General features: G+C 38.8%; 1 protein-coding gene across 2 annotated transcripts; it reads left to right on the forward strand.

Moving 5' to 3' along the window:
- Positions 1-11,863: 11,863 nt before the first annotated feature.
- LOC143415170 (uncharacterized) lies at positions 11,864-14,690 on the forward strand. Of its 2 annotated transcripts, XM_076880640.1 has the most exons (5): positions 11,864-11,977; positions 12,845-12,946; positions 13,355-13,529; positions 13,659-13,824; positions 13,977-14,690. In XM_076880640.1, exons 2-4 carry the CDS (start codon positions 12,892-12,894, stop codon positions 13,822-13,824), a joined length of 396 nt encoding a protein of 131 aa, XP_076736755.1. In that variant the 5' UTR covers positions 11,864-11,977; positions 12,845-12,891; the 3' UTR covers positions 13,977-14,690. The 2 variants fall into 2 exon arrangements, with proteins under 2 accessions (XP_076736755.1, XP_076736756.1); XM_076880641.1 differs by lacking the exon at positions 11,864-11,977 and having other exon boundaries at positions 12,832-12,946.
- Positions 14,691-16,067: the final 1,377 nt, after the last annotated feature.

Here is a 16,067-nt window from a genome sequence, read left to right on the forward strand (position 1 = left end):
CAAACCAAAAAATATGTGAATATGAGCGTGTAAATAAGTCACCTGGCTTTTTTGTTTTGTTGAGTTTTCATTCTGGTCCTCTGGATAGCACTGGTTTCTATTTTTATTGTCATATGTACATATCTATAGCCATGTGAATGTAGATAAATAGATCTATCTATGCATGTATCTATCTACAGTGGACAGCCACTCAAGTGCATTAATACAGCTCACTAAACCGATCTGTTTGTGCCGATTGGAGTTCATTGGAGTTCATTGGAACTACTGCATGTACAGCAATTCCAGTGTAAATGTCTATTCAAAGTATTTTTCATTAGAACTGCTTTACGTACAGCACATTTCAAAAGGTCTGTGCTCCAGTTTTAATGAGTGAAATTCAAATGTCAAGACTAATGTTAATATTGTGCATGGTCCTATTTCAAGCACATAAGTACTTTAAAAAATAAATAAGCACATTATTTAGAGCTGATTAGCAGACATATGTGTCTATGGACTGGACTCCTATATTAGCATTAGCTGATAACTTAGCACTCCAACCAGCAGTTGGCACTGGAGTCCAGAAGACTAAATTTGAGGCTTCAAAATGTCCAGCACCAAGAGGTGATGTCATGATGGCTGCATCCATCTTTTACTAACTGATTATGTTTTCATCTCCATTTTTTTTATTGCTGAAATCTGTTGGTGCACCTTTGTATGATTTTCAGTTGTACAGCATCTTATTCTGCCCTCAGTCTGATATAAACAGGGCTGTCAATGTTAATGCAGATTAATCTGTCATCGCGATTAACACTATTAAAATTTTTAATGCAACTAACCCATCTGGAGCGCAGAATGACTCTAAATCCCTGAAATGTCTCTGTCAATGCATTTCGGGCAGTTTGTCCAAAGTTTGTCCACTCTGTGCTCCAGATGGATTAAATGTGTTAAAAAAATTTTAATTGCGTTAATCATGATGATGCGTTAATGTTGACAGCCCTAATATAAACCATTTATGTTTTCTTTTATAGCCCAACTCTCTTTAAAAATAGAAAATAAAATCCCTTGAACAGAAAGTTGGGTTGGTGGGGCTTCAGCACTTACAGCCAGAGCTGCATCACTGTGTTGACCATATTACCATATTAGGAACATCCCCTGTCAGTGATGTCATACAGAACCAAAAATGAAAAAAAAAACACAACAAATTAGAGCAGTCTAAAACCTGAGTTTATGGCTCACAGAGATTTCTTCTATGTCTATTTCTAATTAAAACACTGACTGCATTTAATATGAGGATCCATCATTGTAATAGCATAAGTGACAGGAAAAATACGTAAATCATAATACTGTACCTTTAATTTAAGCCACAAAGCCACTATGTGTCTGTACCAAGAACCTCCTTTTTTACTCTTCCTAAGTAGTTCCACTGCTGTATTATATGGGCAATAATATCCAACAAAAACCGCGATAAGATGCGTATCTTTATTTGTATTAGTTGACTGAGACTGGAACACCAGACTAGGTGCTGACAGAGCTGTCATTTAAACAAGGGCACTGTGTGTTGAATTATTTACTTCTGTTTCACTGATCTGTTGTTTGATCACAGAATGAGGTACTTTTTGTTCATAATCAAATTAAATACGAGCCCCATCAAGCAGATGGGGCATCAGTCGGTGGCACGCTTTATGTAAAACCCCATTGAGTAAAATTAATGCTCTTTACGAAACTTCCACCTAACTTCCACTGAAATGTGAGAAGGCTGAGGGAGAGAACATGTGCATGAATACATTTACTCAACGGTACTATTCACTAAGCCAAGTTTACAATGCAAACAACACCTCGTGCTTGTGTTACAAATTTCACATTTGAACTCAGTGGTGTAATTCTTATTTCATTAGTTTGTGAGTGTTGCTGTTGGGGTTTGTTTGAGGTTATAAACAATAAGTGCTCAAAATAAGTGAAACACTTTAACTGTGGTGCTAGTGATAGTTAGTTTGGATGCGAGTTGGCCAGTTTGGCTGTGATGTCTGTCTTCTCTTGAATATAATTAAAGTAAATGGCACTTCAGTATGGTGCTGAAAATACTTCAGTTCCTTTCTGCTGCTGAAATCTGCCAAGCAGCTCATAGACTGTATAAAAAAGATGGATGCAGCCACCATGATGTCATCAATTGACTCATTGTTGCCATCTTAGAATTTTCAAAACAAGATGTCGTGAGTGTGATGTAGATATGGCTGAGGGACACTGCATCTTCTTAAGGTACTGACTTGTCAGTCACAAGGTAGCATACTCTGCTTTGTCCTTCTGTACCATAACTTAATGCCAAAACGAATGTCATGCTTTATTCAGTAAGACTTGGAACAAAACCTAGATCTAGTGATCAAGCTCATAAGCCCATTAGGAAAGTGTTTACTGAGGTTACACAGTAAAAGAAGCAGAGGGCTGTCTTCACATAGACGTCTATACAATCAGACTTCCTTGGTGTGTAGCAGTGTACAGAAGGCAATTAGTCGGTAGTACAGTAGTGTTTTCTGTCTGTAAACACTGTTGCACCAGCTGAATTAATTCCATTTCAGGGTTCTTCTCTCCCTCTCCAAACACTGGTTTTCTTTAAAGTTTGTTTTTACCACGGTGTGGCGGGGCGTGGCCTGCGGTGCAGTGCAGAGGGGGCGGACGCACCTGCACGACATCGCAGGCCACGCCCCGCCACACATGGGTTGCCCAAGATTTCCCCACTGTAGAAGGAGCTCCAGACTCTGGTGTATCAGCTTGTGTACTGGAAACAATCCTTTAAAAACTTACAAACAGAAAACTGGGATGGCACTGGCAAAGGAAGCGTCTGCTGGCAAAACATCTGTCTTATCTTCATCATAGTTGTCATCCACAGCGGGCTCCTGTGTCCTCACCTCCCCCGAGCTCTCCATCAGCAATAAGTGCAAAGCTACGTCTCCGTTACGTCTCTGCTACCACATTGACGGGGGACACATCCAACATAGTATCAATGCAATTACATACCTCCCACTAGTCTGATGGAGCAGCAGAGAATGTGAGCCGAAAGACAGCCCGGAGATATTTGCGGGCATGGTGGCATTAGCCAAAGGCAAAGCAAGACTTCATCTGACTCGCCTCACATCGGACGTGGGTTGAAAATGTGGCTGAAAACTAAATAAACATGTGGCGGGTTTTTTTTGGTTGTTTTTTTTTTTTTAAGGGGATTCAGTTATTTAGTGAATATTTGGCTGTGTTCACTTCTTAGCTACAACTGTCCTTCTGCATAATTTAAGAGCTCTTAATTCACAGCTTTCTCGAGCTATTTTCTGAAACTTGAGTGTCTTCTGAAAAACCTTCCTTTGCTGAGCAGCACTTTTTGTAATTTACATAATTTTTTCATAATAGCTCTGTAACAAAATGCAAAATTATCATCAATGTATTCGGCAGCTGTTTGTTTTCTCTACCCCCCACCCACCTCTTTTCTATCAAGGTCATATTTTCTGCTGCAATGTAGAAAACTCATATTATACGGTTGATGAATTCGTGGCTTTGTTTGGACCTAAAGGCATATCTATTTTGTAGCAGGATATACCTTTTAGTACTTCTGATGTCACTGTTAGTCATCCTCAGAGAAGGCCCACAGTACCCAAGAAGCCAAGAGTAAAAAAAAAAAAACCCCGCCGCGTGACGAGATTCCAAAGACAGAGTGGCTTTTGCTTATCTGCAACGAGAATCTCTCCACAAATAATGAAGATCCTCTTGCATCTGTGTGTGTTTTTGCTTTGGCCCAAGGAGCTGGCCCACCCACAGTCCTCTGCTGCACAAATTGTGTGCTGCAGTCTGAGATGTCTCACATGCTCTGCATCAGGAAAAGGAGGAGGGAAAAAAAAGTCTTGCCAGGCCCAGACTGGGTAAATTTAGTCTTGCTCCTTGCCATTTCTCCTGTCAAAAAGGAGACCCATCAGAAACAGGCCTTCCAACCCAAAACTTCAGAATCCCATCGACTCTTTTTCGTAGTTCACCTCAAGCTTTCAATCGTGAAAAACTGGTCATGTAAGCGAAAGTCTGCAGGCGAGAGCTGTGTGGGATTAGGGTCAGTAAACATCGCATGCTGTTGGAGCTCAAAACATCCATTTTAAAAGTTTCAGAAAATACAAATGGGACTTTTTTATGTTCGAGAGTCTTGTGCACTCTCCTTTGATTAAAACAGATACTTTTTTCCAAGAAAATTTGTACAGAAATAATCATATTCCAGCCTCTCTGACAGTATTACCTATTGTGCATTATCTTGATCCACACTTCCACTTCTTAAATATCCTGGTGATATTTACACTCAGTAAAATAATCTTCAGGTTTGGCCTACTCCCTGTAGTCAAACAGAAGTTTGTAGTTTTTCTTCTATGCTTGAAGTATAAGTTCTGTGTGATTAAACAATGTGATGACTGACTTGCACATGGTTACGAAAGGTTTGTAGTTCACAGAAGATCCACTGGAAATAGCTTTGCTAGCTGCATGTAATGCAAAGCAGAAGATAAGTTAGTCTTTATCTAGCTTGCATAGTGTTGTCATTACTGCCAATCTTCACTGGCAACAGGAAGTCAATATTGAAAACACTTGCAGCGAGTTAGCTAAGCCTGCTCTGTTCCTTCAACAGGTCTTGCGACTGCTCTCCTCGTGGAGAGAACAGAGGCTAAATATAATTTATTGTGGATGCAGAAGCAATCCTATTTTCATTACACAGCCTGAACTGTTACCTAGGCCCTAAGGTGACAGTTGCATATTTAATCAGTGAGGCAACTGAGTGCCCCAGAGTACCCCTCTGACTAACCACAAGAGTACTTGCAGAGCCGCTAGTCCGACGGAAGTGTCCTTGTTATCAGCCTGATTGCTACTTTGTCAGAACTACTCGACCGGAATCTTCCCAAAGCCAAGAGTCCTTTTGATAATCTCAAACGCTATTATGGTCTTGTCCTGATGTTAAAGATCCTGTACTGTGATTCCCGGGGGGGGGGGGAAGTGCAATAGAAATGAGGTGCCTCAGTCCAGACAAGAAGTCATTCTTTATACTTTGGATATTGCTGGTTGTCTCTTATCACTCAGCTGTTGTTCGCTTGAAGCATTAGAGCGTGGAGTGCCCAATGAACCCACAAACACATTGAGAGTTTTGCTCTTATCCCCTTAAAAAGTATCCTTTCATGTTCATGGTCCTCTAACCAAAGCAAGACATGTACTTTTTCATTAGTGGTTAGACTTGTTGGATGATGGAAACTTATTGTAGAGACAGAAAGGAAGATAAATCAAGAATCAATGTGACTTCGTTTGGACATAAACAACTGGAGTGATATTTACATGAATTACATAATAAACAGGTCATCAATCAAAATGAAAACAGAATGGAGTTGAGGCCAAGTTGTGAAACTTGGTTTATATTTACACAGGCTGGCGTTTAAGCTGTCTGATGACAGGCCCTTTCATCACCTGAGTGCCCGTTCAGCTACTTTTGCCTTATGTTAGCATAATGACTTAGCAGTGTCACGAAAACTAATACTGCCGAGTTCCAAACCCTGCCTTTTTGAAAAAACAAGTACGATGTTGTGCCGTGTAGAGGAGAGCATGCTAATGTGTCTCAGGTCCAGGCTTGTAGGATGTTTGATTGCTATACTCTGGCAGTCCAACCTGTCTTTGTGGTGTTATGCAATGGCGGACTAGAATGTTGTGAATGAAAGCTAAAAATAAAAAAGTCAGTTTTGCCCTGCAGCATCTCAATAGTTCAAGGGTTTGTGTTGGCTAACATTTAATTGAGTTGCATAGAGTCATTAAAGGTATGTTAACACTGATGGTGAATCAGCTTTATTGACACGATAAGGCAAAAAAAGAAATAAACTTTTGTTTCAGACAAGATTAGTCCATATCATACAAAAGAAGAAAAACATCAAAAAGCAAAACTATCACAGAATATACAGATACTTGTTCCGATGTTTATGAAAGCTTGACGCATACTTTGTGTATACCATAACACCGTAACTGTCAAAACTCTTGCAATTGAAATTTTCGACTCATTCGAATGGCACATAAATTTGCATTCGCATAAAAAGTTGGAAAATTACTCGTCACAAACATTTGACTTGCAGGTGTCCATCTTGGAATTCTAAATGCATCATGAAAAGCCACCTGCAGTTTTTTTTTTAATTATGGCTTTACTGTAATTGCACCACAAATGATGCGTGTAAAAAGAGGTACAATAGGCTTGAAAAATGTGCACATGTAAAATTTATGTGCCAAGATATTAGCTTGCATGTACAGCTTATAGCACTTTTGTTTCACATCATCATCATCGTCACAAAGATCACTAATTAAGATATGACCCAAGTAGTTTACTATGCTCACCACATCCGATACTTGCTACGTTCCACAGCATGTATTTTTGAAAAAAGCATGCCTCACCCTTCAGCATGCGATTGTTAAACCGTTGCTGACGAGTTTGTTTTCTACCTCTTCAAGTGTTTAGCATGACTTACAGTCTATAATGAGACACTTTGCTGCATACTGTAATTGTTTGCTTGAGTCACGTCCAAAAGAAAAGAATTTCAAAGACATAATAGAGCAGCGCTGCAAGCCATTGAACCTCAACTGCTTTGAGCACAACAGGAATTAACCACTTGGTTAATTTTCAAGCCTCTTTGTTGTTCGTACTTTTATCATAGCTCCCGCTGTATCTTCTTATGCTAAATGTCGCAGATGGTTTGGAAGCCTAGCATGGTGGATTTACAAGTCATGGCTCAAGTGTAAACCTTTCATTTCAGCATATACTTTCAGACAGTTTTAATCATTAATTCTGACAAGACTTTGATATGTTCAGAGTATGTGTGGTGCTCTGTTTTCAGTTTTTAGTTTTACACCATTTGTGACAAGAGAGCAAAGGTGAATGCATGGCAGCCAGATGCAAAGGCATACCAGGACAGGAAACATGGCAGGTGTTGGATTTGGTCCCATTCCCCTTTGGGCGACACACTTCAAATGTATGACAGAGTGTAAGAAAACAGGTTCCAATGGCTACCTTGGTGAATATAAAGATCTGACAGGAAAGGACAGAAACCCACGTTGCATCATTTCCTCTACGAACGTCATGTGAAGCTTTTTTTTTTTTTTTTGCCACAACATCCTTCTTATTTGCCTTAAAAAATCAACACTATAGTTCAAAACCAAGAGTTTCTATATTGATCACTATATATGGTATAAAACATGGATGTAGCTAAATCAAATTACATCACCCACTGGTTTGTCACTGAGGTTTTGCACGATATAGCTTAATTACCCATTCAATATTTTTTTTTAATATAATTAGTCAAAACCTCTGAACACCTGGGGTCTGCTTTTCACTCATAAATGTGTTGGGATATTTTTGGATGTATGCTGCTTATCTTTTAAGCCCTGCCCTCAAGTCTTCAAAAGGCTTATTACACAAATTTACAGCGTGACCCTGGATCAACTTCAGTAGATATCTTTACATTGCAGAGATATTTTAACATAGAGTCATATACTTTCTGTTAGCGTTGCTTAGTTTTGGAACAACCAGTTTGAGTAGGGTGCTGACAAGGTCACGATACTAGCATTGTGATACAAGTACCCAACATTGGTACCCAATGCCATTTTTGATACCACAGGGGAAATGAAAAAAATAAGAATGTATTATTTTACAAGCAACATGGCACTTTTCAGACATAAGTAATAGTGTTATACAGTTAAATTAATACTGTCTATTAACATTACAGAAGAGCAGGACTGATACTATTTGCTGCCTAGCTCCTTCAATAACATTATTATTTCATTAATTAGCCAAAGCCACTAGCTGCTACTTAGTAATAACTTACTAGATGGCTAATGTGGTGGTTAGGTATTTGCTAAAAGTTACACAGCTAATGTTAACATATATGGCAGCTAGGCTAACAGTCATAATTACTGTTTAGTTCTTTGCTGCTGTTAAAAATCAGACAAAGAAAGACAGCAGTGTTTATATCTATACTGTTGCAAAGATGTATCTCAATTTTGAGAACACAACTCTGTATATACGCAGTCTAAGGTGCAATTTATCTGACAAATAACAGGGCTTGCTATTAGGTTAACTATATTAACAGCTGTTCTAAGAGGTCTCTGCTCCAGTTTTGTGTTTGCACTTTGCTGCAGTCTAAAATTTATAGCAAGCGTATATCACAAAGGAAGCTAGCATTTCTGTGACATTTGGTTAGCTAGCTAACAGGTGATTGTAAGCTATTTAGGACTAATTACAAGGATCTCCGTGATACATATCAATTGTGCAGTTTGATCCCTTCCAAGCTGTTTTATTTTTTAACAAGGAAAATGGTATTTACATGGGAATGCAACAGTGGGGCCTAATGGGGTCCTTGCTATCCTGCTATGATAGCAAATCATAATCTATTTGAAGGAGGAGTGAGTGGAGCTTCTGAAAACAGCAGCAGGGTACAAATAAGATGTGTTTTTGACATCCCTTTAACCTTCACGCACTAACAATTTGATTAATTTAAATGAAGCCGACATACTCCGACATTCCACCATTAGATCTGTTTAACCATTTTAAATTACATCAACTACACCCTCATCATAAAATACACTGTGCATGGAAACCTTCTGTCCTTGAGTGGAAGACAAGAAAACTCGTCTCCCACATGCATTACTCATGCTGCCTGAATCCCATTGATCTATTATTGAGTCAAAAAAAGAAAAAAAAGAAAAATCTTATTAGCAATCCAATCTCATTTGTCATCCAGTGCCCTTCCCCTTAGCATCATGCCTCTCTTACCTGTCCTGCCTGAGTCATGAGTGCAATATGAAAGATCCTGATAACATTGGTCTCATAATTTCCCATCCTTTGAACACCTGTTTTGCTCTCCAGAGATGTTCATTTGACACTACTTTAGTCATCCTCATGTGCACCCCCCTCCCTCCTCCTCGCCAGCTCCTCCCCCAAACAAACTGCAACAAAAGATGACTACCTGGGCAATATCCTGCCTATTGTTCACCTGGGACAGCTTTTAATTAAAACCTAACACTGCTTTTGTGTTTTCAACAAAGGGACTGGCACTCTTGTGATCGGGTCGGGGTGCACCTCCGCTTTTTGTGTCCAGAACTCTTCATCTCGCGTTTATTGACTGGTGATCTGTGAGACACTTTCAGGTAACACAGCAAACCGTGAACCCGTCGTGACCCGTGAGTGCGGCTGACGTAAGTTCTGGTGAAAGAGGACAGCTTGTTTTGCTGATGAAGTAGCTCTGGGAGAGATTGGAAGAGCCTCGGGGCGCTAGCCTTCTGCCACATGGTCCCTCGGTCTATTGCTCTCTGATTTTCTGTTTTATTTCGCTCGCGGTGCCTGTCGCTCTGCATGTCTGCCCCTCTACACTCGCTCTCTCGGTCTCTTTCTGCGTGTGTGTGTGTGTGTCTGCTCTTGTCCTGAATTCCTGCCCATGTTCTGCTGAAGCAACACAGAGACAGTTTGGGTCAACGTGTAATTGGTGGCCATTTTAGTTCAGGGGTCTCAGCAGCAGACGGTGAAAGTGAGCGGCAGTGTTTTTATTAATTGCTGAAACATGGATGCACAAAGTATAACATGGTTAGAATTGGAAATATATCGGGATACCCATGGCTGGATTCAAACCTCAGACGGTATAAAATGAGGGGAATGCGATTTTTTGACAAAATGAGCTGGTATGTGTTTTTGTCTTGAGATTCTGGAACATTTCAGAGGGAAGAAATTTCATTTTCAGTGTTTCCCAAAAGCCCAAATTAAACTTCAGTAGACCATTGCAGGCTGGGAGGGATCTGAGATGAGAGTTGCCAATTATTGGGTTTTGTGGCCCTCTGCTGGTCATTTCACATAACAGCACTTGAGTCAAAGAGGTCCTGTCACGTTATGAAATCATGTCGTTTCTAAAGCACAGAATTCTTACTGCTAAGTTACATGGATTGCATTAAGCAGTCCCCTCAGAAAAAGAGAAATATTTATTGAGAAATGGAGTTTGATAAAGAGAGCATGCATACCTTAATATAAAAGATGACATACTAAAAAGAACACATAAAAGGAGCGCAGTGGGTCCTGGCAGAAGCAATATATTTTGGTAGCGATGCTATGTGTGTGCATGCATTTCAGTTTTTCATTTGGATACTGTGCATTATGCACACCCTGCAGTGCTTTGCACCGCTGCTTTGTGGATTAAAAGCAGCAGCTCATTTTTCACCCCAAAACATTTTTATGACTGTCCTTGTGTCTCTCTCGCAGAACCTGGAAAAATTATAATCATGACAAAATGTAAATAATTAAATTCCACAAGCACCCCTGACCTTTGCTGATGTCTGTAATGGCCTCTTGAATACAAGCTCAGTCATTTTACTGCAGGACTTTTCTTTTTTTTTGCATGCACAGTCACTCTACTGGCACTGCTGCTACTTCTTGGCTTCAGGGTTCAGACAATAGCAGTAACACCAAAAGAAAGGTTTAAACAAAACTGCAAACAGCATTCGTGGTGCATTCAGTGACTGTCTATGCTAACGAAACTGACATTTATCCAGCCTTTAGGGTCCTCAACCACCAACAGTGTTTTATTCAGCATGTTACTACTGACTTTACTGTGATAACTAGAAGTGCACAAACTATACAATGTAAATAAAAACAGAATATATTGATTTTCAAATCTCATAAAGCAATACTTTATTCACAATAGAGCATAGAAAAATAGGTCGTTTTAAATTTTCTGGAAGCACCGTATCTTAAAAAAACTATAATAAGGCCATGTTTACTACTGTGCAGCATCATCTTTTCCTATAACATGTGGGAACTTTTGATTACTTGACTATAAAAACCATGCTGTTGGAATAAAACTTAGCAGTTTCATCATTGTTTGTCATATGTTATTCTAAAACCTATCAGCACTAATAGAGCCTTTCCAGATGTGCCAGCTGCCAGTTCCATAGACAGTGGAACATGAATTCAGGACTGATAATAAGGTACATAGTCGAGAGGGCTGAGTGGGAGAGAGAAAATCTGAACTACATTAGATGTAAGAATTTTTCTGGAATTGTGGTATTGTCTACATAAAGCATACTATTGATTATTTTGATTGCATATGGTTAAAATTAGTGTCAAAGTGGAGTACACTGTTAACCTTTGCTGTATTTTTCACAGTAAAATACCACAAAATGCCCAGTAACTTACCTGAAAACATTTCTACAGTTAATTACTGTAATTTGCTTTGCATTATGGGTATATTAAGGTTATTTACATTTACTTACTGTATTTTTTAAAATTGCGGTAGTAGTTATACCTACCGTTAACACATTAGCAGTAGTGCTACTGTATTATGTGATTTGAATGGTTCATCATACTGTTTGTGTATTTTTACTCTTTCAGTGGTTGGTTGCAATAGTGCATTACATTTTAACTCTTTCACTGCCAACCATTTCCAGATTTTCCTCCAACCTATGCCATTTGCCAGTATGATACCAGTGAAAGTATTATGGTTTTGACTTTTTAGGGGACTTGCCTGTGTGTAAGGTTCAAGAATTCTGATCATCTAATCTGCTGCATGCAGTTGTATGCACATGCACAGCTGCTGCAAATGTGTGCTTGCCACTGCGTTGCCAAAGGCGAACTTCAGTCAGTGGAGAATATTGTAATAATTTGGCGGAGGCTTCTCAGTCGAGCAGTAACTGAATTGCTCATTTACTGAACGTGCAACATGTACAGAACTCTTCTGGGAACTAGTCAACCCAACTTAGTGAAACACACACTGAATGCATGCTGGCCCCGCCCACCCACCTACCTCTACCAACCACCACTCCATATCCTGACTGACATGACCTGTGATCCAGTGATTGACAGGAGAGGAAAGACAGTCCAACTTTGTTAACTCTTCATTACGATATGCTCGAGAGGACAAAAGATTTTGCACCTCGTTATTGTTGGACCTCTGTGTGGAAACTGCAAACAGGACGTCATAAGGTAATGCAAAGGACTCTCCTACCTAACATACTCGTTTATTAATTCTTAAGAGCATATATATTTTTTGTGTGTGGGGGGGAGGGGGGGGGGGCTTAAAATCGGTGTTAGCTTGGTCGAAATAGCACATTAGCTGAATTATTCTGGAAAAAATAGGTTGTGTGTGTTTTTTTTCTTTTCTTATTTAAATATATATTTAGATATATATTTTCCACGGGGAGGGGCGAGGAACACAGGCGCAACCACAGTCTTTGTCTTTTTCCCGCCGAGTGTGGTGCATTGTCCTCCTGCGCTTCTGTTCTATGACTATTGAGAAGCTGGCCATGCTAACAGTGGGACATTTAGCTTCAGCTAAAGCAGCAGGTAAAAATACACATTTAATGAGAATAAAGAAAGACAACTTTTTTTTGGAAATTTAGAGACTGCTAAAACAATCTTATCCAGTTTTGAGCTTGCTCATGTAGGTTAGCCTGCTTTATTTAATTTTGTGTGAGCTGCAGTACACAACACTAAAAAGTTAATATAACATTAGGTTGGTGGCGCGAGGAACTCCAACCTAAGTTTAATATTTATTATTTTTTTAAGTGGGAAGGGGAGCATGTTTTTTTTCCTTTAATACAACGTCTTCCAGGGTCTTTTTCATAGGAAAACCGTGTCACGTCTGTGTTAGGTTGGTCAAAAGAGCAATTAGTTGAATTATTCTTGAAAAGATGGGTTGTGTGTTTTTTTTCTTTTATTTACTTACCGGTATGTAAATATATTTTTCAAGGGTTAAATAAATGCAACATTAAATTAACAATTGTCTCTCTGTCTTTTCCCGCCCATTGTGGTGCATTGCTGTCCTCCTGCCTTTGCTGGCTGCGCTGACAGTGTGATGTAGCCTCAGTGTTTGTGTTTTAAAGGCTTTTTCCACCAAGATGTCTGTTGAGAGAGAGATGACCTTACCCATCACACCAAGGGTAATAGCGCTTGGTAAGTAAATAGTTTCAATCCTCTTGTAATATTTTTGTAAAAAATCTATGTAATTATTGTGGTATTTGTACCCACAACAACTTACTTAACAGGGGTTTGTCTGTTTTATATTGTATAAAAATAGAATACACACAGTTTGCTGCTGTTTCTCTTATTATTTATTATACACAATGACCAACAGGAAAAAACAGCCTAACATTTCAGCACAGGCCAAAATGCCAAAACATTAGGCAGTTTTTTCCTGTAATTGATCATAATTTTCATTACATAATAAATAATAAGAGAAATAGCAGCAAACCGTGTGGATTCTATTTTTTTACAGTGTGAGGCCTGCTATCCAGCATTCTTGTGGAAACCTTATTTGTAAGGGTGAGCACATTGTCTTATTGGACTCTTGTCTGTTTTTAGGGAATAATTTCATGTCTGCAAGTCGCTGGATGATCAGTTTGGAGGGCAAGGTATTTTATGAGCCTGAGCAGATGCATGACTTTGCCAGCACCCTTGCTGTCTTCTTTGCGTCATACTACGTTTTCAACCTTGAGTATCAGGAGTCAGCGTCCATCACACAGGAGATGATACAGAGGTAAATACTTTACACCATTTAAGAATGAAATATATGTGATAGCTTGACTACAGTTGCAGAAACATATAGGTGATTGCTGTAATGTATGTTTTAATTTTGAAATTAAAGCAGCCTTTTTTCCGTTAAAAGGTTCTTTGTGAGGATCAATCCAGACATGGGAACAAAATGCCCTGCAAAACTTGGTACAAGCTGCAAGACAGGTCGTGTCGTAAAGAGGAAGGTTACAAGCATCAGCCCTCGGATCACCACCTTCCTCCAGCGGCTCTCTGAGTTTGAATGGAGGACTTCCAACTAGGTAAGAATACAGAGATGATAATATCTTTTACATAGCTGATAATTATATACATACTGTACACACATCCATACAACAGTATGAATGATCTCAGACAGATGTGAACAAGTGAATAACCTGAGCAAACATGAATATTGATGATGTGTCTTTGACAGGTGGTGATAAAGACTACGCTGAACCCGACCATCCTGGTAACGGAAATCTAAATCCCATGTCACATTCTATTTCCTGGGACCCACTGATAATTATTACATTTTGTAAATGATTTTTGTTTTACAATTGTAATAGTTTATTTAATGTTCATGCTGGTGGGTTTGTCCTGTTTTTAGTGGAATGAAAAACTGTTTTCCTTAAAAAAATCAGACACGGAAAGGTGAAGGACTGTGTAGTTTTCATGTACGCTTCTATTTATTTTGGTTATTGACATTGTTTTTATTCAGTTGAAAAATGTTTTTCTTGTTAAAAAAATATCAACAATAAATGTTGGTTTAATTCACTATTCTGAGACTACTTTATTGAATTATATTGTTTTTTGTAAATGTTCTTATATTGAATATGAATGTTAATATTATTTTATATGCTGTAAAACACAATTACAGTCTAAACAAATTATACTGTACACAATTACAGTGTTATACCATAAACCACATTTGCAGTACAGTGATACTATAAAACTTAATCACGGTAAGTCTTTCTAACTGTAAACCACGTTTACAGTAAAGCTGTTATACTGTAATATATGTTTACAGTAAAGTGGTTGAACTGTAAAACATCACAACAGTAAAGATACTGTAGATTAGTAATTACAGTAACTTACTGGCAATAGTGTTGCCAGTAAGTTGCTGTAAAAATACAATAAAATGTCTAACAGTGTAAGTTGCAGTAACAGCAGAAGGAAATATTTTATTCAAGCCAACATGAAAAAAATCACGGGAAAGTGTTTAAACAGACATTATCAACACATTTACATTTACACATCAACAAACATGTACGTCGTATGTTTGTTCACTACCAACCACCCCCCACCTGCTAGCAATACAAGTGTGACATGGACACGGTGGACCGCCATGTCTATAACATACTGGGTTTCTTCAGCGGTCTGCACAGCAGACAAGCTCAAATCTCCTGGTTGAAAGTCAATCCTCTTTTCATCTCATCTCCCTCACACCCTGCTGGTCGCAGCAGATGGCCGCTCCTCCCTGAGACTGGTTCTGTCGGATGTTTCTTCCTGTTAAAAGGGACTTTTTGCTTCCCACTTTTGATTTTGTGGGTTTCTTTGAATTATTGTAGGGTCTTTATAATACAATAAAATAATAATAATAATAAACATGCTAATGCAGTAGGAATTGACATCAGTTTACATAACTCACATAACTTATGTTATAAAGTTGCTGCCCTGACTGTAACACTCTGTAATCTGAGTTTATATATGCACACTGTATAGAAGGATATTTGTTTATATATCAAAATGGTCCAAATAAAGGGAAGGTTGTAGTGTAGTGTAAAGTTCCAGTTTGTATTGATTATGTCCTCATTTAAGGGTTTTTAGAACTATTGTTAATTATTTTACATGACAGACACAGAGAACATTTATAAAGGTGAATGATCTCTTCCTCTCACACCCCAACAGTCATGGCAGATGGCTGCCCTTCCCTGAGCCTGGTTTCTTCCTATTAACAGGGAGTTTTTCCTTCCCACGGTTGCCAAGTCCTTGCTTGGAGGGTGTCATGTGATTGTTGGTGTCTTCTTTGTATGATTGTAACATAAAGCACCTTGAGGCAATTGCTGTTGTGAGTTTGTGCTATATAAATAAAACTGAACTAAATTATTAGCACTAGCGCTACGCAGCTAAAATCTTACGTGTAGGAAATCACTGCCAATTGACCAATTCTGTCATTTAGGTGTGATGAGTATCGTGACAAAAGTAACACAGTTTTGTCATCTAGGCATAAATGGGATCCAATTTGCCAATAGAAAACCGTATATTCCCCAAATAAACCAAAACCTGATTACAAAAATGTAAATAAAGTAATGTTATCAATCACTTGTATTGTACACCTGTAATGGAATTTCTTAGGTTTAGCCCCTCAATTTAGCACACTATCACTATTTACTAGCTTCCATATAACTTCTATCTGCTGGCTGGTGCCTGGTATTTTGGTTCTTCGATAAGCCTCAAGGAGCTGAGCTGCTTGTAGATAAGGGAAAATATTATATTTGTGCACTAGAGACCTGACACAGGAGAG

This window comes from Maylandia zebra, linkage group LG23, assembly GCF_041146795.1.
Source record: "Maylandia zebra isolate NMK-2024a linkage group LG23, Mzebra_GT3a, whole genome shotgun sequence".
In the NCBI taxonomy this organism is placed as follows: Eukaryota; Metazoa; Chordata; class Actinopteri; order Cichliformes; family Cichlidae; genus Maylandia; species Maylandia zebra.